The sequence below is a fragment of the Zeugodacus cucurbitae genome, chromosome 4 (genome assembly GCF_028554725.1).
Source record: "Zeugodacus cucurbitae isolate PBARC_wt_2022May chromosome 4, idZeuCucr1.2, whole genome shotgun sequence".
In the NCBI taxonomy this organism is placed as follows: Eukaryota; Metazoa; Arthropoda; class Insecta; order Diptera; family Tephritidae; genus Zeugodacus; species Zeugodacus cucurbitae.
Window position 1 is genome coordinate 10,327,266 of NC_071669.1, and position 23,814 is coordinate 10,351,079.

Here is a 23,814-nt window from a genome sequence, read left to right on the forward strand (position 1 = left end):
GCAATTGTTGTTGTACTTAAATTTTTTTAGTGTTTTCATTTTCAATATTTCTCCTGCTTTAATCGCCTCGCTTACGCGGCTTGACATTGTTACCGGCTGTTGGCGAGTGCAAGCGGCGTCGCCAAGTATTCGCCGGCAGCTGAGTGCAGCGATCGCGACATAAATTTTGTTGTTTTTTTTCACAAAAAGCGGGTGGCAATAAGTACGCGATGGCAGAAGTTTATGAGTGTGATATATGGCGAGTGTTTAACAGGCGTTCATATGTGTGATTATTGCTTGTTAAAATTTTTTATTTATTCCCACAAAAAAGAAATGTGGAGGGTGTCAAGAAAAGGCGGACAACTTATGAGATTTAGTTGACGAAGAGTGGCTTATTAAGCGATTCATTTGATTTTGTACGAAAGGCAAGAGGTGCATATAAATTAAGAATGGAAGTTGTGAGATTTTTTTGTATTGATTTATATCATTTATCAAGATATGAGTATGTATGAGTAGAGATTTTCCTGAGCTAGTGTTATTAGAATATTTATTAAAACAAAAAACAGTTTTATAATCATGATTTTGATATATATACAATACATTTTTTTTAAATGGTTTCTTTAAAAAAATAAAAAGAAATTATTTTAATTATCAAATATTTTCTAATATTGCAAAAAATAACATTTTTTAATATTTATGTTTTTTATTCTATTTATTTTAATAACTATTTTATTATTTAAATTGTCTTAAGATTTTTTTAAAATATTTTTTATAAAAAATCGCTTTTATTTTATTTTTAAATATATATTTTTTTATATTATTTATTAACTATTATTTAATAACTATTTTATTATTTAGAAAAATTATTAAATTATTCTATTTAGAAAAATTTCGAAAAAAAAATTTTAATTATCGAATATTTTCTAATATGGCAAAAAAATAAATTTAATTTTTTTTTAAATTAATTTTTTTAAAAATAGTTATTATTTAAATTGTTTTAAGATTTTTTTTTAATATTTTTCGAAATTCTATTTAGAATATTTTCTAATATTGCAAAAAATAATTTTTTATACAGTTTTTTATAAATAATTATAATTTAAATAATTTAATTTTTAGAAAAAAATCGATTTTATGCAATAATTATAGATTTCTTTCTTCCAACAAATTGAAAAATAATTATAAAAAAAAATTTCTAAATGATATATATTAACAATTTATTTTTCAATCTACGTTTTCTGTTTCTATTTTGATGAATTTAAAATATTTTAAATTCGATTTTTTCAAAATTAATTTAAAAAATTAAATTTTTTTGTTATTTTTTTTAATCATTATAAATATTTTAACTGTTTTTTATATATATGAAAGCATTAAGGGGAATTATATTATTTAAATTTTTTAGAAGAAAACTAAATATTTTTATGAACAAATATTTATTAAGTTTGCTTCAATTTTAATTTGTATTTCAATTGTTATTGTTTTTGTACTATAATAAAAATAATTTAAATATTTCACTCACCTGCTGATTCATTGCATTTGACGTCCAATGCCAAAACGGTCAAGAGCAGCCAAATAATGTGATAAGCATGCTTCAGGGTTGCCATATTTATTGATTTAAAGATGCTGACGTTAAAGTAATTAATAAGGGATAATTTTTCAGAAAAAAACTCAACTTTTATTGAAAATAATTTTTTTTGCTTCACACTGCTTTTAAAAAATTATTTAATTATTTTTTTTTTAATTTAGTAGCTTTAACTAACACCTTTTTTGCACTTTACACTAACACAAACAGGCTCTCCACCTCAGTGCCAGCCGTAAGACACCACTTGCGCGAGTGAAAATATTTTGTGCTTATTGAATTTTTATGGAATTTCGCAAGCGAGTAAATCAAACGCCAATTGAAATGACCTCTGGCGTTTAGGTGATTTGCCGCACGCTCTTCGCAACGCGAGTTTGCCTCTCTTGCACTAGGCGCACAAATTCATTTATTGTTTGGGTTTGTTGATTTTTGTTTGATTACTTTGCCAGCGTTTTGTTTGCTCGCACGCGGTTTGTTTGCCTTTGTGCGCCGAAATTTTTGCGCAATTCCTATTTTTTTTTCACTCTCTCTTTCGCTCTTTTCGACTATTCTTAATATTTGTTAATAAATAAATTAAAGTAAGCGTGTCGGCAATAAGCAATATATTTTTATGTTATTCTGCTTGGCAATTGAAAAATAATTTTGCACTCATTTGTGGATTTATTTCATTTGCACATGGAAACAATTATTTTCATTTATATATTCATAAACACATTTGTAGATTTATTTCGCACTATGATTTGCAGTTGTTATGTTTCACGCATATATTTGTGGTTGTTGTTGTAGATTCGTTGTACTTTGGTAGACGCTGTGGCTGCAAAGAAACATAAAAGATCGACGAATTTTGATTAGAAGCTGTTCAAGTGTTAATTGGAAGTGTTTATAAAAAACATAAAGTTATAGAAAATTTACAACAAAATTTACAAAAAAAATGTTTACAAGGTTATATAATGTTTCTTTAAATTATAAAAAAAAATATTTTTTTATACAAAATATTTATTAAAAAATTTTTTTTTAGTTTTTTTTTTAACAAAATTTTAATTATTATTTTATTTTCATTAATTAGAAAAAAAAAAATTTTATTTTTATAAATGCAAAAAAATGCTTTTAAAAAATTAAAATCTTTTGTAATTGTATAAAAAAGAGTAATTATTTTTATTATTAAATAAAATAAAATAAAATTTATTTATAAAAAGTGTGATTTTATATTTATACATTTTAAAAATAAATATAAATTTTGTATTCATACATTTATTTATACTTTTTTTAAGAAAAAAAGTGCTATATATTTGTTTTATTATAATTCTTTTCATAAAAATACTTTTTTAAATTTTGTTTAAATAATTTATTTATTTTTTTTTATTTAATTAATTTTATATTAAAATTATATTAGTTATTATTATTTTTTTATTATAATTCTTTTCTTAAAAATAATTATTTTTTTTTTATAAATACTTGTTTTTGTAATAATTAATTTGTACAAAAAATAATATTAGTTATTATTATTTTTTTATTATAGTTTTTTTCTTAAAAACTTTTAAATTTTTTTTTATTTTTATAAATATTTTTTTTTAAATAATTAATTTTTTTTAATAATTTTATACCAAAAAATATGAGTTATTATTAATTTTTTATTATAATTTTTTTCATATAAATTATTTTTTAATTTTTTTTATTTTTTATAAATATTTGTTTTTGTAATAATTAATTTTTTTGATTAATTTTATATTAAAATAATATTAGTTATATTATTATTTTTTTATTATAATTTTTTTCTTAAAAACTTTTTTAAATTTTTTTTTATTTTTATAAATATTTTTCATTAATAATTATTATTTATCAAATTAATTTTATACAAAAAAAAAAAAAATATTAGTTATTGTTATTAGTCTTTTATTATACTTTTTTTTATAAAAATAATTTTTTATTTTTTTTTTTCATAAATAATTTTTTTTTAATAATTATTATTTTTTAATTAATTTAACATTAAAAAAAATTATATTATTGTTTTATTAAATTTTTTTTATAAATATTTTTGTGGTCTTCCCAATCTCAAACCCTCCTCAAAGCCAAACTGAATGAAGTCATTTATTTAGTCTAATCTCGCCTATCGCAAATCGTCGCTCGTAAAATTTGTTAACTTCTTGAACCCATCCGAAACAATTAAAGTGATAGCAAACTGCAATAAAAACAACAATTAAAAAAAAAAAAAAAAAATTTCAACAAAAAAAATTTCCTACAAAAAAAGTTTGCAACAACAACACATGCGCGCGTAAAATGACAACTCGTCCATAGCGATCATTAATTTTTGCAAACTGATAACCGTTGCTCAACATTTTTTCTTGCTTTCGCTTTGCTCGCTTCATTGTTTATGGCAAAAATCAGCTGAGCGCTGATAGCGCATAAAAATCAGGAAATTTATTTGCATATTTGTTCGACACAAAAATCTGTTTGCCCTTTGACACCGTGGCTGTCAATCACGTCAACACCAGCACGGCAAATTGATAACGGCGCAAAATGGCGAGCGGCATGTATCGGCAGCTGTACAACAATAAGTACACTTTGTTTGCTGTGCTGCCAAAAGTATGCCTTTCATCTAGCCGCTTGTGCGCTAACTGTAATCATTTGTTGGCGTTCAGTGACTGCAAAAACAACTGGGCAATGTAAACATTTTAATGGTGATGTGTAATTTGAGTACAATTTATTTTATTATTTTAGAGGAGAAATTATTTTTTATTTATTTAGAAGGATGCTGCACTCAGACTTTTATAAAAAAATGGAAAAATGGGTGGGTCGGAGGAAAGATTTGTATGTATTTTTGTAATGAATAAATTCAAAAACTACCGTGCCGATTTTAAAAATTCTTTCACCATTGAAAAGCTACATTCACCTTGAGTAACATAGGCTATATTTATTGCTAGAATCTCAACTTTCTGAAAATAGTTCCCAGGAGAAGGTAGCAAAAAGATTCCGTGATGGAGAATCTTAATCTGAAACTGAAAATCGTCTTGCAAGTCATTCCCTTCGCATGGCAATCGCGTGGCAGAGAGTCGTGTAACAAGCGCTCGCAGCTGCTTGTTGAATAAAATTTCAAAACCTTCCAAGTACGCGTTTGTGAGTCGAGTACAGAGCGTTTGCAGCGACTTGAAGACGAAAATATTAGAAATGTTCAAGCCCGACCTAGGGTGTCGAACTCTGAGCGTTCCCAACGCCTTCATAATAAGAGAGAAAGACAACGGACGCCAAAGACTAGAAGTCGTAATCAAGTTTTAGTTCATTGCAACTAAAATATAATTTTATGTTCAAATTCTTCTCATTTCCTTACTAATTTTAATTTTTTATAAAAAAAAAAAATAAATATTTTGATAAAAAATAAAATAATAATAAATATAATTTTTTTAATTATTTTTCTTAAAATTTTTTTTATAAAAAAAATATAATGTTTATGATTTTTTGTTTTATATATTTTTTTATACACAATTTTTTATTTAATTTTTATTTGTCATTTTAAATTATATATTTTTATAAACATTTAGTTAATTTTTTTTAAATAAAAATATTTTCCTATTCGTTAATGAACTCAATTCTTTCATAAGAAATTTTTTTATTTAATTTTATTAAATTACAATATTTTTTATTTGTTTTTAATAAATATATATATTTTTTTTATAAACAAAAATAATTTATTTTTTTAATTTTCGTTACAATAATTTTTGAATTTATTTTTTACAGAAAATATTGAAATTTTAATAATATTTGATTACTTCTTATTTCAAAAATATTTTTTTATAAAAATCCTTTTTTCACTTTTTTAAATATTTATTTAACAAATTTTTATTTCTTCACAAATAAAATCATGTGCTTGCTTTGCCCAAATATTTGTCACTGCTATTTACGTGCATCACTCTGTGTGCATGACTATATTTTTTGATTTTGCATAATTTTTCTAGCCAATCTCCACGTCGCTCTGCGTCAGTGGCAACAAATTGTCGCCATCGCCGCGCTGTCAGCCACTTCACTTGTATGAAACACACAAATTAGTTGCCGTTAGTCAGTCCGCCGCACATGTGTATATACGTATGTAAATAGTTTTGGCTGCTGCTGCCGCACAAGCAAGTGCATTGCACGCTCGCACTAGAACAGCTGCTAGCAAATAAACACACACACACATGCAAAAAAAAATATTATTTATTTTATAAACATTTCGTATGCGTTGCCGCTGTGGAATTTCAAGGTTAACGTGTGTGAAAATATTTTTGCATGCATTTTTGATTTGACTTTTTTTCTTTTCTTTTTCAAATTTAAATACTAATTTGATTCATGCAGCAAGTGCACATGATTTTGGTTGGGTTTGTAAATTTTGTGTATTTTTTTTTTTGGAAATTTCAAAACAAAATTTCAATGAGAAGGTTTTCGAGGTATTTTAGTATAGATTTTATTGCCAAATATGCGGTTGCCAGCAGTTACCTGGCGCCATTTTTGGCATATTTTATTTACTTCAGTGTTAATTTAGCAGTACATTACTAATAAAATTTATGAGTTTGATTAAATTTTTAATTTAAAATTGGCAATATTCAAGCGAAGGAAAGAATTTGGGTACGGTAATACCAATATTACCTCTTATATCACTCATTAACACTTGTTTGATTTTGGTATTACTATGTTTTCGGGTTTATGGATTACAATATTCTAAAATTTTACACTCAATTTTGATTAGTCGGTAGAGTTCTTGAGCAATACTACTTGAATATTGTGTTCAAAATCGGAAAGCACCAAACCTAAACAATTTATCTATTAAAAAATCTGAATTTGTATACAAATTCGCCATTAGTTCTTGGAATAGTTCAAAGTTGTAAGATCCCTATTTTGTGAAAGGTGTCGCTCAAAGTATCGAATCGAAAGATTCCATATGCAAACGATAGATGTCCGGTAGCCGAAAGATAAGGAGTCATTATTGTATTTGTAGGGAATTCAAGTCATCGAAGTCTTTAGATGCAGGAAACAAGCTATATCGACGGGATCTGTCCCTAAATGAAAAAGTTTATTGGCTAAGCGAAGAAGTGTATAGTGACAAGAGGGACTCTGGATACTACTTGGGGGTTATCAGTGTATTTGGATTGGCTATAAAGCTCGAAGTTTTGTAGTTTAAATTTTTCGGAAAACAGCTTCAATCTGTATTGATCCCCAGTTAGTCCTTGACTAAAATTAGACCGGACCGACTAAGCTTACAACTTCAGGAATGCTTCTGAACAGTGTTTCCTTGTAAACTACTGAGCCTTCTTAGAGCAATTGGTTGAACGACACAGTGCCAAAATACGGAAAACTGCTTTCTTAACTCTATAATAGACTTGCACTAAAATATGACCGAACCGAGTAATTTTAGGACGTTTATAGTCTGTAGAAATTATTATTGATCCTTAGCACGCCGAGATTGACCATGGAATGCTAAAAAAGTAAACTATGAACACAGGAAAAAGCATTCCATTTTATTTAACCCTTGGTTAGATCTGCATAGAAAGAAGTTTTTAAATAACACTAGCTGGCTTTCTGATTAAAAAAGCTTAAAACAGTAGCCACAAGTCTTCTTTAATGAATTCTAAAGACTTTTAGAGTAGATTGAGACGAACAGCTCCTGTATTAACCCTTGGTTAGTTCGGTAGGTAACAGATATCGGTCGGTGGTGTTGTAGTAGTTGGCTCTGTTTCTCTTCTTAATGAAATAGGTGAAGAAATTGAAGTGGTAGAAGCTAGATCTATTCACAAATATTTCCTTACCGCTTAAAGAACTACAATAAAAGTTAAGCATGTACCTCATAAATCTTTCTACTTTGACCAAAATACACCTACTACTCGTACTTCCTAAGTGAGTTAAGCTTTCACACTGCCGCTTTAACCTTGATTTACTTCAGGTGCGTTCGCATTCCAATGCGACGCATTGTATCGCTCGCATTCCTGCACTCGCCTCTATTTAGATGCCTTCGTGCACTTGGCACACGCTCAAGAATTTCAGTAATTCAATCAAATTGAATGGTAATTAATACAAACGGTCGCACTTGTTGTTGTTGTTGCTGGTGCACTCACAATGAATGCCGGCAAAGAGGAATGCAGCTGTGAGCTGTGTTCTAGCAAGTTGGGAAGAAGAAATGCTGAGGTGCGCTTCAGGTGCGAAAAGTCGATCAAATGTGCAATCGAATGCACTCATACACACACACATTCCAACAAATATGTCGAAGTGTGATGCGCATTTAAGTGATCGACAGATGCGCCACGCCACTCAATGCCTCAAAGTTGACGTGTTGAAAGAACAAGTGCTATGTCAGTTCAACCGATAGTCAAACGGACACACAGTCAGTCAGTTAGTCGGCTAGTTTGTATGGCAATCAGTCAGTTGTTCAGTCGGTGTGACAGCGTTTGTGCGCAATTGCTTGTCATCAAAATGCCTGCATAATCACATCAATCATGTAGCCGATAGTTTGCAACGATTAACGCTTGATGCTAGGGTGGGTGTAGGAGTTGTGGGATTAAGGATTTTTTGAGAAAACAAAAATACTCAAGTTTGCATCTAAATATTATTTTATATAGAAAATATTTTGATATATGACCTATTTTTATCGATTTGAACACATTAGAATTAACAGATAATCCATTTCCAATCAACTCGAGTTAAATCGTTACTCATGGAGGTACATAAAGTAATTTAGGTACTTCTTATGAAATTCTTTTAAATTATAGTATTTGTTTTTGTATTACCGTGAAAATTTTCTGAAAATCATTCTGAAGATTCTTCTAAAGCATTCCCAACAGAAACTCACTTCTGAAATAAAATACATTTCTACTCTGTAAAAGTTTAATAGAGCAGAACGAAGAGCGGTTTTCATGATTTTTTGGAACACCTGAGTTTAAATACTGGATAAAAAGTGTACTAGGAATATATTACTCTTGTAGACTCGAAGTTTGTACAGCTTGCTTCAGGTATTTTGAAATATATTGACATCAGATGGCCTGAAAGAAGAGAATTCCATCAGTATCAGTGGGTATTCTTTTCGATATCAATGATGAAGACCATATACCTGGGTAAAGGTATTGAATTGAAGTATTGATGGTACTGAAGTTATTCAACAAGTTTTCTTCATGGTCCATAAAACCATATAATAATACTGGATGCAAGAAATGTTTGTTCCCATGACCTCATTCTCTTGAATGATCTCACAACTTATTTCATGTGACAGTGTTTCAGGCTTAGAAAGACAACATTGCAATGTCATAAGACAGATTTCAAGTGGTACCTTTTCAGAAAATCCCATATTCCTCCATAAATACTTTAATTTTTGGTCCACTTCAATGTCCAACTTGAACGGTAACTTTAAAACATAATAATCAGAGATAATATTAACTGTTTGTTGGAAGTCTATTTTAATTATATCATCCCGTTTCAAAAAACTCTAACCTTGAGTTCGCATAAACTAACCTGGATTTTACTGTATCTTCCTCCAGTACTGCTTTGAAATGATTTCGCCATTCCACTAAAGGTCAGGATGGTCAGTTCATATGCATAATAATCAAAATGGCTTTACGTCGACATTTTCACTTGATGGACTTATGTACATTATCTAAACATCAGTGACTTATGAGAGTGAAAACACGATATTAAGAAACATTATTGAATTTCAATCGGGAACCCTTATAAACACTATCGTATATATAGAACCTGCACCAATACCACCCTTAGAGAACTGGTGATAAAAGCTCTCTAAAATTTTTTCATAAGAAAGCAGCGCTCAAAGCTACATAGCTACATAGCGTGAAAATGGCGAATCGATCACGGCTGTTTTTAATTACTAGTTCTACTTAATCATAGTCTATATTGATATAATTCGCGAAAAGTTCACCTCAACAAGTGTCAATTTATTTTCCACAAAAAAAAACTACAAAATCACTTACTACTTAACACACCCTCGTGCACCGAGTGCGTACTGCAACAACGAGACTATGTGGCATTGCATTCATTGCTGCACACACTGTTACTGTCGCCGCCGTCGCCGCCTTCTTGCTGTCTCTCTACCCAGTGAAGGTGGAGGCCTGGCCTAGCAAATGCGCAATTTTGTTGATTTTTTTTCCGTTTTTTCTATTTCTCTCGCCTTTTTTCAACTATTAATCGTTTCGTTTGAATCTCAAATAGGTTGGCACAGGCGAGTGAGCACTCCTTCGCATGCCAAGCCAAGTTGCTGCCGCTGGTGCTGTTACTGCTCGTATATTTGTTTTTTTTTATTTAGTTGTGTTGCAGCGCAGCGGCAACATGTTGCTGGCCTCAAGCTGTGCGCAATCAATTGCAATCTACATTTTTATGTTAATTTATGCCTGCAAGGAAGCGTGCATGCAGCGACATTTAATGGCATGGCATGGCACATTGATTGCTTTTTTATATATTTTATTGAATTTTTTTTTGCGATTTAACTATTATCGGGTTTGTTTTGCTTTTTTATATATAGTTTTATTATTTTTCAATTTTTATTATTTTAATATTATTTACTTTTTATATTGTCAAAGAAACTTTTTTTATTATTTTATTTTTTAATTATTATATTTTTGTGTTAACATTTTTCTTACATTTTTTTAATTTTTATATTTTTATTTATTAAAATTTTTTTTATTTTTTTTTTTTAAATTATTTTTTATTGTTTTAAAATTTTGCTGTTATTTTTTTCCTAATTTTTTTTTATTATTTATTTTTTAATTATATTTTTTTATTGTTATTTATTAAAATTTTTTTACTAATAGTTTTTTTTGTTTTAATTTTTTTCAATTATTTTTTTTATAGTTTAATTTTTTAATAATTTTTTTTTTTTTTAAATTTTGTTTATATTTTTTTGTTTTAAAATGTTGCTATTATTTTTTCATACATTTTTTATAATTTTATTTTTTTTTTTTAATTATTTTTTAATCTTTATGTTTTTATTTAATAAATTTTTTTTATAATTTAATTTTTTTAGTTATTTTTTAATTTATATATTTTATATGTTATATTTTTTAAATTTTTTTTACTATTAATTTTTTAGTTGTAGTAATTTTTTCTAATTATTTTCTTAATTCTCAACTATTTTTTTCTTAATTTTTTTTTTAAATTTCATATTTTTATATTTTCATTTATTAGAATTTTTTTTATTATTATTTTTTCGTTTTAGTATTTTTTCTTTATTTTTCCATACATTTTTTTATAATTTTTATTTATTAAATTTTTTTATTATAATTTTTTTTTAAATATTTTTTTCTATTATTTTTTCTTATTTTTTTTTTTGTATTTCTATTTTTTTATGAATTTATGTTTTCTTAAATATTTTTATATTTACTTTATTAAATTTTTTTTTATAATTATTTTTTTAATATTTCTCTATTATATTTTCTTATTTTTTTTATAATTTTTCAATTTGTTGTTTGTATAATATACATACATATATGCATCTAGTTACATATTTTCTCGCGTGATTGCCTTTTTATATGCCACTAATTCATTTCACGCTATGTCGACGTTCAATTCAATGCACAACAACAACAAAAAGCCAACAGCACTTTGATTTTCAATTGAAATCCCATTTTATAACACATTGTTATTGTTGTTTTTATTATTATCATTTTTCTATCGCCACTTAACACCCGGAGACATTCAATATTGCTCCGACGTACAATTGCTTTATTGAGAATTTCCCCCACTTTGCAACAAACACTTTCCGTTGTAGTTGTTGTTGCTTTTGTTTTTGTTGTTTGTGGGCTTAGCATATGTGTGCGCCACAATTGCATGTCACAATTCATTGCATTTCATTACCGTTGCGGCGGCATAAAAGTGAGCATTTTAATGAAAACGAAATAGGGGTGCCGCTTAATAGGCACACTCATGCATATTCACTTGGCAGTCGCTTGTGTAGACAAATAGACACTTGTGTGTATAAATCAGCGAGCGCTTTAGTGGCGACAAATCTTGTGAGCGACTTTTTTACGCACGCAACGGCGCATTGCGCCACCCTTAAGCGCCAGCGCTGCGTCTAACATAACCACTAGAGACCATTATACTTCGCAGCCACTTTTAGCCGGGACTTATGTGGCCGCCAAGTTTTTGCAAATTTTTTACAATTTGTGTTTTTGTTGTTGCAATTTTTTTCAAATATTTTTTTCTTTTCTTTTTTTCATTCACTTCTCGCCGCTCATTCGCGTGGCACTCGCTTAATGAATTTATTGAATTGCGCCACTGTGTGTCGGCACACGGCGACTTTGACTTATAATGTGCCACGACTGCATTCCGTTTCATTAAATGTGAACTTTAAAGCGTCAAATAATATGCAAATCGCCAAATTGCAAAAACAACAATATTGAATTCATTCAGGTTTTTATGCGAAATTTTTATTGATTTTTGCTCTTGTTTTGCGAAATTTTTTGTAAGAAAGTAAGAATTTCTGGCTTTGCAGGTAATCGAGATGCGCAAGTATGCAGCTCAGACTATAAAAAAGGTCGGATATGTTGGTTTACTGGAGGACATTTTATTAATTGAGCATCTAGATTCTAGAACAAGAAACCGATGAGATGAGATATTCTTTTCCAACTTCTTGAACAAATCATCATCCCGTATATTTAGTTCTAACTGAACGCTTTAAGACTAAAAATATGTTTTCTGTGATTTTTCATATATTATCCCCTAATCACTTTATTTCATAAAGTACAAATACGTAGAGTGTTGCCTCTTTATGTTGACCCAGAATAATATAGTCGTTGCAGAGCTAGTACTTTAATGCCTCAACAACTTTGGGATTTCTAATACTTCTTGATCTATAGCTTTAAATGGTTATCGGATATCGCGAAGAAAATCTATTCGAAACTCTGTCCTCAGAAGTGTGAATGATGGGTACGCTCTAAGTATCGAATTTATTGACGAATCCTTGGCAGCGTAGTTTTTCGACTTAGAGAAATTAAGTCAGAAGAATTTTGTTAAGTTTCTTTCAAAGGCGCATATACGTTAGAGGGATACTGAGTTCACCAGAAGATCACTATTTCTTATTAGAATAGTTGGGACAAAAAAATACTGCACAGATCAGTTCGCAAAGTCTCGACTAAGCACTTCTCTCTAGACCACCACGGATGTATATATATATATATATATATATATTTGGCGTAGGAACCGCTTTAAGCGATTATAGCCGAATCGACGATAGTGCGCCACCTCTCTCTCTCCTTCGCAGTTCGGCGCCAGTTGGAGATCCCAAGTGTAACCAGGTCGCTCTCCACCTGGTCCCTCCAACGGAGTGGAGGCCTTCCAGTTCCTCGGCTTCCTCCGGCGGGTACTGCATCGAATACTTTCAGAGCTGGAGTGTTTTCTTCCATCCGTACAACATGACCTAGCCAGCGTAGCCGCTGTCTTTTTATTCGCTGAACTATGTCAATGTCGTCATATAAATCGTACAGCTCATCGTTCCATCGTCTGCGGTATTCGCCATTGCCAATGTTCAGAGGACCATAAATCTTACGGAAAACCTTTCTCTCGAAAACCCCAAGAGTCGTCTCATCGGATGTTGTCATCGTCCACGCTTCGGCGCCATACATCAGGACGGGAATAATAAGCGACTTGTAGAGTTTGATTTTTGTTCGTCGAGAGAGGGCTTTACTGTTCAATTGCCTACTCAGTCCAAAGTAACACCTGTTGGCAAGAGTGATTCTGCGTTGGATTTCAAGGCTGACATTGTTGGTGCTGTTAACGCTGGTTCCCAAGTAGACGAAACTATCTACTACTTCAAAGGTATGACTGTAGAAGTTCACGCAAGTGAGGAAAGTTTCTGAATGCCATTCACTTGGGAGTGGCCAGGAACGATTCTTTTACATATGACTCAGGCAGCTCATGACTTCCGGTTTTAGACCAAGTATCCCCTGGGTAGCCAACAGACATCCGTTTGAAGGCGAGCTAAAGTGAGAAGGCGAAGCCCGCTTCTGCGGTTGTGTGTAGGGTTTGGGACCCACCACATAAAAAACCTCCCCAATGAAAAAACAATCAGACATACCTTTGAAGTAGTAGATAGTTTCGTCTACTTGGGAACCAGCGTTAACAACACCAACAATGTCAGCCACCACGGATGTAGTAAAAATTATATTCTTAAAGTTCTGAAGTTCCTCGAATTGATAGATCTTTGGAAAATCATAAGTAGACTCAATATTTTTAGCTTAAATAAATTTTAAAGAAGCTGTATTGTATTCAGCGCCAAACTCTTGCTTGAGTGCAGGTTTTTCTTCAGTAAATTATGGTTCAAATCTCTCGCATTTCATTCGAACTGATGTCATAATTTACTAAACTCACTACACAGAAATCCACTCAAAAACCGCCGTAAGAACTTTTTAAAATTCAAGTTCTTAGAAGTAACTAATAAGCACCATTTGAACTTGCTATTACGTGAGCGGCGCGCAATTGGCCAAGATTTTCAGACTGGAGCACAGTAAAAAATTATGCTGTTTCCAGCTAAACCATTTCAAGGCTTCGTTAGGTAGCTGACGAAGATCGTCGGTTGATAAGCAGTTAGGATACAAGTTAATTTTTTCAAGCTAATGACAAAGAGTTTCGGAACAAGTTGCAGGAATACTTCGGCAAGCAGTGTTTGCAGGTGAAACCACGTATGAGAGCAATTTTTGGCATGAAATTTAACAAAAAAAAATATTTAAAAAAATTGCTTAAAAATTATTTTTATTTATTTATTTTGCAATATTATGCTTCGGCGCCAATTTAGTTTAGTGTTTATTTGTTTATGAAGCTTTTCGCTTTACTTTTCATTATCTGCTGTTGGTTGTTATTGTACTAAAGACTCACATATGTATGTATATAAAAGTATACAAGACACAGCTCTTGCCTTCAAATTAGATTCTAATTTAGCGTTCATTATTTTTTTTTTTTTGTGTGCCCCTTCAAAAGTTTGCTCTTGTAGTTATTTATGAACCGCAAAAATTTTTGGGCAAGCATCAACCTTACTTTACTTAGTACACATTACGAGATAATTTTAATTGCCGGCCATCAGTTCACCGACCATCAGCACGATCAGTCGACAGTCAGTTGTCGGTCGTTAGACGGCAGTGCGTACGATCGCGTCGACCCAGCGACACTGCGAGCAACTAACAATAAGAAAAAAAGTATAAACAACAAAAAAGCAGCCGATAGTTGCCTGGTTAGCCGGCCGGCACAATAAACCAGCCATCAGTGTCAGCTATAGGTATGTGTGCGTGGTGCTCGCTAACTGCTGCCCGGCGAGCGCATTCACACGAGCTGCTTGGCATTGAATCATTTTTAAAAATAGCCACACCGTCGCATTTGAACTTTTATTTATAATTATTTTCTGTTTAGTATAAAGTTTGTTGATAGTGGCCACGCTAGAGGCTAGAACAACTAAACGCATAAAAGCATACAGACGTATCAGCATGCTGATAGAGAAATATATGTATGTAGATTTAGTATATAGGTGTTGTGATCAATCGCACAGCAGATTACTTGGCTTTCCGATTACAGCTAGTATGGCGAAAGTGTTAGGTTATACGGAGCAAGGTGGAAGTAGAAGTGGTGGGACAATGTAGCTGGACAATGCGCGATTAATGCGTGATTAAGTGCTTCATTGATAGGAAATACACATTTTATTTTTAAATTATTTATTATTATTAAACATGAATATTACTTATTTTATTAATATTTTATACTTTCTTTCTACTTTATATTTATATATTTTTTTTAAAAAGCTGGCATTTCTTTACAAAAAATATTTTATACAGAATTTTTTTATTTTAACGGCATGAAATACACATAATGTTTTCACTAAACAAATTTCAATAATTTACATTTTGAATATTCGCAATCTAGAAAACAAACGACCGAAATTGAACGATTTAAGTAATTTACAAATGTAAATTAACACGTGTTCCAAGTTTCATTAAGATATCTCAATTTTTACTCAAGTTACAGCTTGCACGGACGGACAGACGGTTAGTTTTAGGACTTACAAACAACCTTTATGTGGACAAAACTATAATACTCTCTTAGCAAATTTTGTTGCGAGAGTATAAAAATTAATAAAAATGAAAAAAAAAAATTCCAAATTTCAGACTTTTCCGATTTCAGTCGTTCTCGAGTTTTAGCGAAACTAACGAAAGGCAATTCATTTATATATATTTATATAGATTTCGAACATTTGACCTTAAAAAATGTGATCAGCAATATCCTTAGAATATCATATTTAATTATAGATAATTTTGAGCTATAAGCTTTTGTAAGCTTTTTTATAAGTATACGAGTATTGTCTTGTCTTGCATTTTTTTCCAATTTTTTACATAAAAAATTTCAGCTTCAGTAGGCGAAAGACCGTCTATACCATTCGCCCAGTGAGACACTTTTTACACAGAAGAGCTTTCAGAATGATTTCACAATTCGAAGCTTCCGATGAGTGAAAGCTAAAAAGTTTTAATTAGAAATAGCAGGGAACCCAACAGGCTCAAATGATCTGCTGTTGATAGCTATTTAAACATAACTCGTTATTATTTTCAAATAGATAATTACGCAAACTGTATTAAGATTAGGAGCATTGGCATTTCAAGTCACCTCCGAATATGAACATGCTCTATAACAAGCTTTTCGAACCTTAAACGAACAATATTATTTTAAGATTCAGATTACGAAGTCACAGCTTGGTTAACCGTTTCGGGACGGGAACTTTTGTGACGCACAATCTCAAAGAAAAGCTTTTATTTCGTCTCCTATGGCTATTTTAAGAAAAGTAATTTGATAATATATTTTTAGCGCATCCCTAAAAGGAGATATTGTCCTGGGATAAAAACATCCCAAATCCATCTGTATGCAAAAATATTAATAAAAATTCTAGACTTAAATTCACTCGATTTCATTTTATTTTGCCGTTTATATATTCAATTTTATCTTATAAGACATTTTATTTATATCTGATGGCAAGGAGTAAAACATTTTTTACAAAATGCTAAGTTGCAAGCAATGCAAATCTGATTCGTACGGTTCTCTTTGCCCTTTTTAGCGCAATTTACGCATCGTTGTCTCTTGTTCGTTCTTTGTGGCAAATGTTCTCCCAGATTTTGTTTAATTTTTGAAAATAGCTTGAAAAATAGCTTCAAAGGTTTCAGTCCACGAATTATGCCCTCATTACTAATGATTTGTTCTTGGCTAATAGTGGCTAAAATGTCGTGGCTTAAATGTCGGTTGTGGGTCTGTCCATATTATAATATCATCAGGCCATTCATTCACATTATCTTCTTCCAAAAGTTCAACTTCGTATATTTCATCATCAGTACTTTCATTTTCACCATCATTTTCATCCATAGCACTTTCATTTCCACGATCAATTTCTATTTCTTCATCATATGCTCTGCCGGGCTGTGTGTTTTCTCCATCTTCTGAATAAATGTTGCTTTTTTCACTGGGACTGTATGCGGAACCACTATCAGCAAACAGATCATCCTCATCACCCGATTCATTCAAAAAGTTCTGAATTTGTGAAACACCCAGTCTGTGTGGTCTCTCCATTCTCTAAGTAATTTAATGTCCATGAGTACGTATGGGATAATAATATCCCACAAATAAACAGATTTGGGATGATTTCTTCCCACGGAACATATCTTGACTTCTTATAAGGAAAATAAGTTATTCTTTATTATAAACTTTTTATTTCAATAGATTAGCACTATTTGCACAAAATGTAACTATAATTGTATTTTCCAAACAAATACCATCTACGCAACGACGTGAAAATGACATTTAATAAAAAACTGATGACTCCAACCAACAGCTGGTATTTTTGTATAATGAATGATTTGGGACTGTTTTGAACCAAATCGCTTCCATATTGTGACAGATACGATTTTTTGAATTTCTTCGGGATAAAAACATCCCCATCGTCCCGAAACGGTTAAAGATTCCTGAAATGCGCCACTTTTGTTGTTTATTAACAATATGTGGAATAAAAAGTGAAGCTTTGATAAAAATATAAAAAAGGTAAGATTAGCTGACAATTAAAAGGGCTCTCTCATATGTGTATACATCTTATGTAGTAAAAGGTAAACAACAAAAAACCGTATTAAATTGCATAAGCGAAAATACTATAAAAACGCCTACAAACAAAGCCTACAAATAAAAATTCATGCATAAAAGCATTAAAGCAAAAAAATAGGCAAATAGTTTGAAAAGTGCCGCAAAACTGAAAGCGTGCGACAACATGCTATAAAACATAGAACGCAACGACGCTAGATCCATAATAATGTTAAGCAGCACATATTAGGTTAGGTTCACGTATGTACATATGTGTGCTTGTTGTTGGTTTATGCTAGTATACTGGCTACATACGTAATAGCTCCTTTTTACCTGCCGCCGCACATTGAGGCAAGCAAATTCATAAAAAATGTACTGGCACAGAGAGGCGGTTGGTTAAAGTGGCCAGGCGAAATAAATGGAAAATTAAAAGAAGAAGAAGAAAAAACCTGCATAGTAGACTAAAAAGGTCGACTATTTGTTTTTTGTTGTTTTAAGTCAACTTTTCAGTGCAGGTCGCTACAGTTTGAGTTTTGTTACTGCCACAGCCTAGCCGCCACTGGCCATGATTTATGGCTGCCGATTTGTTTGGACATAAAATGGACAAAAGTGGACAGCAGTCGAAAGGTAGAAAACAAAATAAAAACAAAGTGAGCTAAATACAACAAAAATATAAAATATTTATTTAAATTTTTTTTTTTTTTTTTGAGTCCAAAAAGTTTCCTTTGCCTTGAGCCACTCAGAGTTGTCGCGTAAAAAATCAAAAAAAAAAATTAAGTAAAGCGCTATTATAGCGCATATCCTGCGGTAGCCATGAAGACAACACAATGCCACACGCTTTGGCATACATTCAGTGAAACAACAACAATAAAATGAAGAAAATAAAATAAACAAAAATAACAATAAATACGAGCGTCATGAAATATTGTATCAAGTTCTGAATAAATAAAAAAAACAACAAAAATAATTTAGTCCACTGTCATTGAGAAATGAGGGACTAGGACAATCAGCAGGCATACATAACACTTAACGCAAGCCATACAAACGCTTAACATTTTACTTTTGTAGCGCTTTAATGCGTTCGTAGTATAATTTATGGTTGCGCGCTCACCGTTCGGACGAAATGGAACAACCACCGTGCGACATAACAGAAGCGTTTTGCCAACTGTCAAATGTCACTCGCTATACAAACACACTCTCATATATATATGTTTGTACATGTGTCGCTGTGCCGTCCATGGTCACCTTTTGTAGTAGCTTCATTAGCTAAGAATGCGGAAAGGCATGCAGACACACACACGCTTGACCAATTCAACTAACCGCCTATAGAGCGAGTGAGACTAAAGCGCACAAAAGCATAATAGCAGGGTCCTGCTGAGTGCCTACTCACATATATGTGGTTGTGTGTGTGTGTGCTTGTGGGAAAAGGTTGCTTGCTGTCATTGAGTTGGATTCCAGCAGTATCAACGGTATACAGGTTATTAGGGTAGTAAGCTTAGGCAAGCCGAGACTAAAGTAGGTCGTGTAGGTGTACTATGTAGGTGTGTGTTGTTGTTTTTTACTGGGGTAAATGCAGAAATTATCAATAAATTTTGTTTTGTGGTTCCAAAGAATCAATTAAAGAATTCTACACAGAATGAAGAATTCTACTTATGAAGAATGCGTATTAGTTTTTACTTAGAATGGTAAGGGAGCCAATTAATATGGATTTTCTGTGATTATTTATGGATAACAATGAAAGAGTGCACAAGAAATCGATCTCGTTCGTCAGCTCAAGAGAGTATCCGATGAGATCATATCACCTTTTAATATTTAAAGGATGTCTTTAGTCTTTAATCTTTGAAAATTTGGTTTCTTCTCAATTTTCTTAAAAATAATCTATGTAATCATCACCAAACTCCGTAATTGATCTTGTGGATCATTCTTTAATTCTTGTAAACACTATCATGGCTTTGATTTTCCATTTTTTGGTTTCTTATGGATTCTTTTGAAACTAATTTTTACGAAGCAAGCTTCAAAACCATTCAAGATCATACCTACGATCTTATATATGTGAAAATATTATGTCGAAGAGATACCTTATGTTGAAGATGAAGAATAAGATCTTTGATATTTCATGCCTTTTCTATATCCTTTTAAAGCTGATTTATTCAAAACAATCTACAGACATCCATTAGAAGTTCGCTAGGAATTAGACTATCTTGATCCCAATTTTAAAACGATAAAACGATACGCTCTCGATTAAAACTCTTGTTAAAATAAAAGATAATAATCTCAAACTTCATAATACTCCACAGCCCCTTTTCAGAAGCCTCTTTTGAGTTCAACTTTGCACCACCAAGGGCGTTCACTATGTACAGGAAGAGGTGGTAATCACTTGGCGCTATGTTCGGCCTATGAAGCTCCCGTAGCTTCTAACAAGTCATCAACGAAGTGTGTGGTCTGGCGTTATCCTGGTGGAACACTACACCCTTCGTGTTGGCCATTTCTAGGTGATTCTGGTCGATCACCTGCTTCAAGTTGTTCCAGTTGTTCGCAGTAGATAGTAGAATTAAGCGTCTGGCCATATGGGAACAGCTCATAGTGGATGATTCCCTTGCAATCCCATCAAACATTCGGCAAAACCTTCCTGTCCATCAATCCCTACTTGGCCCTTCTTTTTGGGACGATTCGTTTGTTATTGTCGTATGTGATCCATTTTTCGTCGCCAGTCACCATCCACTTCAAAAATGGGTCGAGTTCGTTCCGTTTCCGCAGCATATCGCAGGCGTTGATTCTGTCCAGAAAGATTTTTGCGTCAAATCATGCGGCACCCAAACATCCAGTCTTCTGCATATGGTTTAAAATAGTTTGGTTCAAAACTCCCATCTGCAGGGTGATGTCACGAGATATTTTCCATGATTTCGTTTTCGGTATTCGTTGTCACAGGTCTTCCGCCGGCTGGCTTATCCATGGTGTCGTTTTCTCCCGCTCTGAATCCTCCGCAGTTCGAAGTGATAGAGTACCATCACCACCATTAATCTCATGTAACGTTGCTCTAGCGGATTTGCCTTTAAGAAGGAAAACTTTAAAACAGCGCGAATTTCGGCGTTAGTGAACTCCATGTTTACACGTCTATAACTGTTGAACGCAATATCCAAACTAATCATGCATAGCGTCGTTTTATAGGTTATGAATTAAACCTTTCAAAGATATAGTATTGCCAGATACGAGCTCTGTAGCGCTTTATACATAGCCGCGAAATTCAAAAGACAAAAAGTCGAAGAGAGGAGATATTTGCCAACCATATCTAGTCACATTTTAGACCAACTTGGTAGATGAGATTTTTTCAGACACATATTCTTAGAATTATGGATAGTTATAGCAACGTTTTAAGGATAATGATATAAGGGCATGCACCTGGAATGTCCGGACCCTTAATTGGGAAGGTGCCTCTGCCCAGCTGGTTGATGTCCTCATACGACTTAAGGCTGACATCACCGCCATCCAAGAAGTGCGATGGACGGGACAAGGACGGAAGAAGGTGGGTCCTTGTGACATCTACTACAGCGGCCATATAAAGGAGCGCAAATTTGGTGTTGGATTTGTGGTGGGAGAGAGACTCCGTCGCAGATGAACGTCTAGCCACAATCCGCATCAAAGCGAGGTTCTTCAACATATCGCTGATTTGCGCCCACGCCCCAACGGAAGAGAAGGACGATGTGACCAAAGATGCTTTCTATGAGCGCCTAGAACGCACCTATGAGCGCTGCCCCCGCCACGATGTAAAAGTCGTGCTTGGTGATTTTAACGCCAGGGTGGGTAAAGAAGGTGTCTTTGGCACAACAGTCGGAAAATTCAGCCTCCATGACGAAACATCGCCAAACGGCCTGAGGCTGATCGACTTCGCTGGGGCCCGAAATATGGTCGTCTGTAGTACCAGATTCCAGCATAAGAAAATACATCAAGCTACTTGGCTGTCTCCTGATCGAAACACGCGGAACCAAATCGATCACGTTGTGATAGACGGAAGACATGTCTCCTGTGTTTTAGACGTGCGTACGCTCCGAGGACCAAATATAGACTCGGACCATTATCTGGTCGCAGCGAAGATACGCACCCGCCTCTGTACAGCAAAGAATGCCCGTCAACAAACACAAGGAAGGTTCGACGTCGAAAAGCTGCAATCGCAACAGACAGCCACGAAATACTCTACTCGACTTGCACTCCTGCTCTCTGAGAGCACTCATCAGCATCTCGGTATAAGGGAACTGTGGAACGGCATCTCAAACTCACTGCGTACCGCTGCAGCCGAAACAATTGGTTTTCGGCAACGACAAAAAACAAGCTGGTACGATGAGGAGTGCCGTCTCGCAGCGGAGAGAAAACAGACTGCCTACCTCGCAACATTGCAAACGACTACAACACGTGCGGGATGGGATAGATACCGAGAGCTGAAGAGGGAAGCGAGACGCATTTGCAGACAAAAAAAGAAAGAGGCCGAAATGCGTGAGTACGAAGAGCTTGAGAAGCTGGCAGACAGAGGGAATGCTCGAAAATTTTATGAAAAAATGAAGCGACTTAACGAAGGTTTCAAGACCGGAGCATCCTCATGTAGAGACCAAGGTGGTAATCTGGTAACCGATGTCCAGGGCATACTGGGATTATGGAGGGAACACTTCTCCGAACTGCTGAATGGCAGTGAGAGTACAACACCAGGAGATGGCGAACCCGATCCCCCAATCGATGACGATGGAATAGATGTTCCATTACCCGACCATGAAGAAATTCGAATAGCAATTACCCGCTTGAAGAACAACAAAGCAGCGGGGGCCGATAGATTACCGGCAGAACTATTCAAATACGGCGGCGAAGAACTGATAAGGTGCATGCATCAGCTTCTTTGCAGAATATGGTCGGAAGAAAGCATGCCTGACGATTGGAATCTCAGTGTGCTCTGCCCAATCCATAAAAAGGGAGATCCCACAATTTGCCCCAATTACCGTGGGATCAGCCTCCTAAATATCGCATACAAGGTTCTATCGAGCGTATTGTGTGAAAGACTAAAGCCCACCGTCAACAAACTGATTGGACCTTATCAGTGTGGCTTTAGACCTGGAAAATCGACAACTGACCAGATATTCACCATGCGCCAAATCTTGGAAAAGACCCGAGAAAAGAGGATCGACACACACCACCTTTTTGTCGATTTTAAAGCTGCTTTCGACAGCACGAAAAGGAGTTGCCTTTACGCCGCGATGTCTGAATTTGGTATCCCCGCAAAACTAATACGGCTGTGTAAATTGACGTTGAGCAACACCAAAAGCTCCGTCATGATTGGGAAGGACCTCTCCGAGCCGTTCGATACCAAACGAGGTTTCAGACAAGGTGACTCACTATCGTGCGACTTCTTTAACCTGATGCTGGAAAAAATTATAAGAGCTACAGAGCTAAACCGAGAAGGTACAATCTTCTACAAGAGTGTACAGCTCCTGGCGTACGCCGATGATATTGATATCATCGGAAGCAACAACCGCGCCGTTTGTTCTGCTTTTTCCCGCATGGATAAGGAGGCGAAGCGAATGGGTCTGGAGGTGAATGAGGACAAGACGAAATATCTCCTGTCATCAAACAAACAGTCGGCGCATTCGCGTCTTGGCTCCCACGTCACTGTTGACAGTCATAACTTCGAGGTCGTAGATAATTTCGTATACCTGGGAACCAGCATCAACAACACGAACAATGTCAGCCTCGAAATCCAGCGCAGAATAACTCTTGCCAACAGGTGCTACTTTGGACTGAGTAGGCAATAGAACAGTAAAGTCCTCTCTCGACGAACCAAAATCAAGCTCTACAAGTCGCTTATCATTCCCGTCCTGCTTTACGGTGCAGAAGCTTGGACGATGTCAACATCAGATGAGACGACACTAGGAGTTTTCGAGAGGAAAATTTTGCGCAAGATTTATGGTCCTCAGAACATTGGCAACGGCGAATACCGCAGACGATGGAACGATGAGCTGTACGAGTTATACGACGACATTGACATAGTTCAGCGAATAAAAAGACAGCGGCTACGCTGGCTAGGTCATGTTGTCCGAATGGACGAAAACACTCCAGCCCTGAAAGTGTTCGATGCAGTACCCGCCGGAGGAAGCCGAGGAAGGGGAAGGCCTCCACTCCGTTGGAGGGACCAGGTGGAGAGCGACCTGGTTACACTTGGGATC

General features: G+C 33.8%; 2 protein-coding genes across 4 annotated transcripts in view; one reads left to right on the top strand and one right to left on the bottom strand.

Annotated features, from left to right (window-relative positions):
- LOC105209352 (uncharacterized) overlaps positions 1–23,814 on the bottom strand; it is a 181,817-nt gene that overhangs the window by 95,050 nt on the left and 62,953 nt on the right. For all 3 annotated transcript variants that reach the window (XR_008471035.1, XM_054229701.1, XM_029046039.2), the window contains one exon: positions 1,496–2,369. Coding sequence is in view for 2 of the 3 variants with exons in the window: in XM_054229701.1 (XP_054085676.1) it covers positions 1,496–1,580 (85 nt within the window). In the remaining variant the exon portion in view is untranslated. The remainder of the gene's footprint in view (positions 1–1,495; positions 2,370–23,814) is intronic.
- The window catches only part of LOC105209327 (cysteine-rich motor neuron 1 protein), a 396,142-nt gene that overhangs the window by 91,852 nt on the left and 280,476 nt on the right, over positions 1–23,814 (top strand). The window lies entirely within an intron of this gene.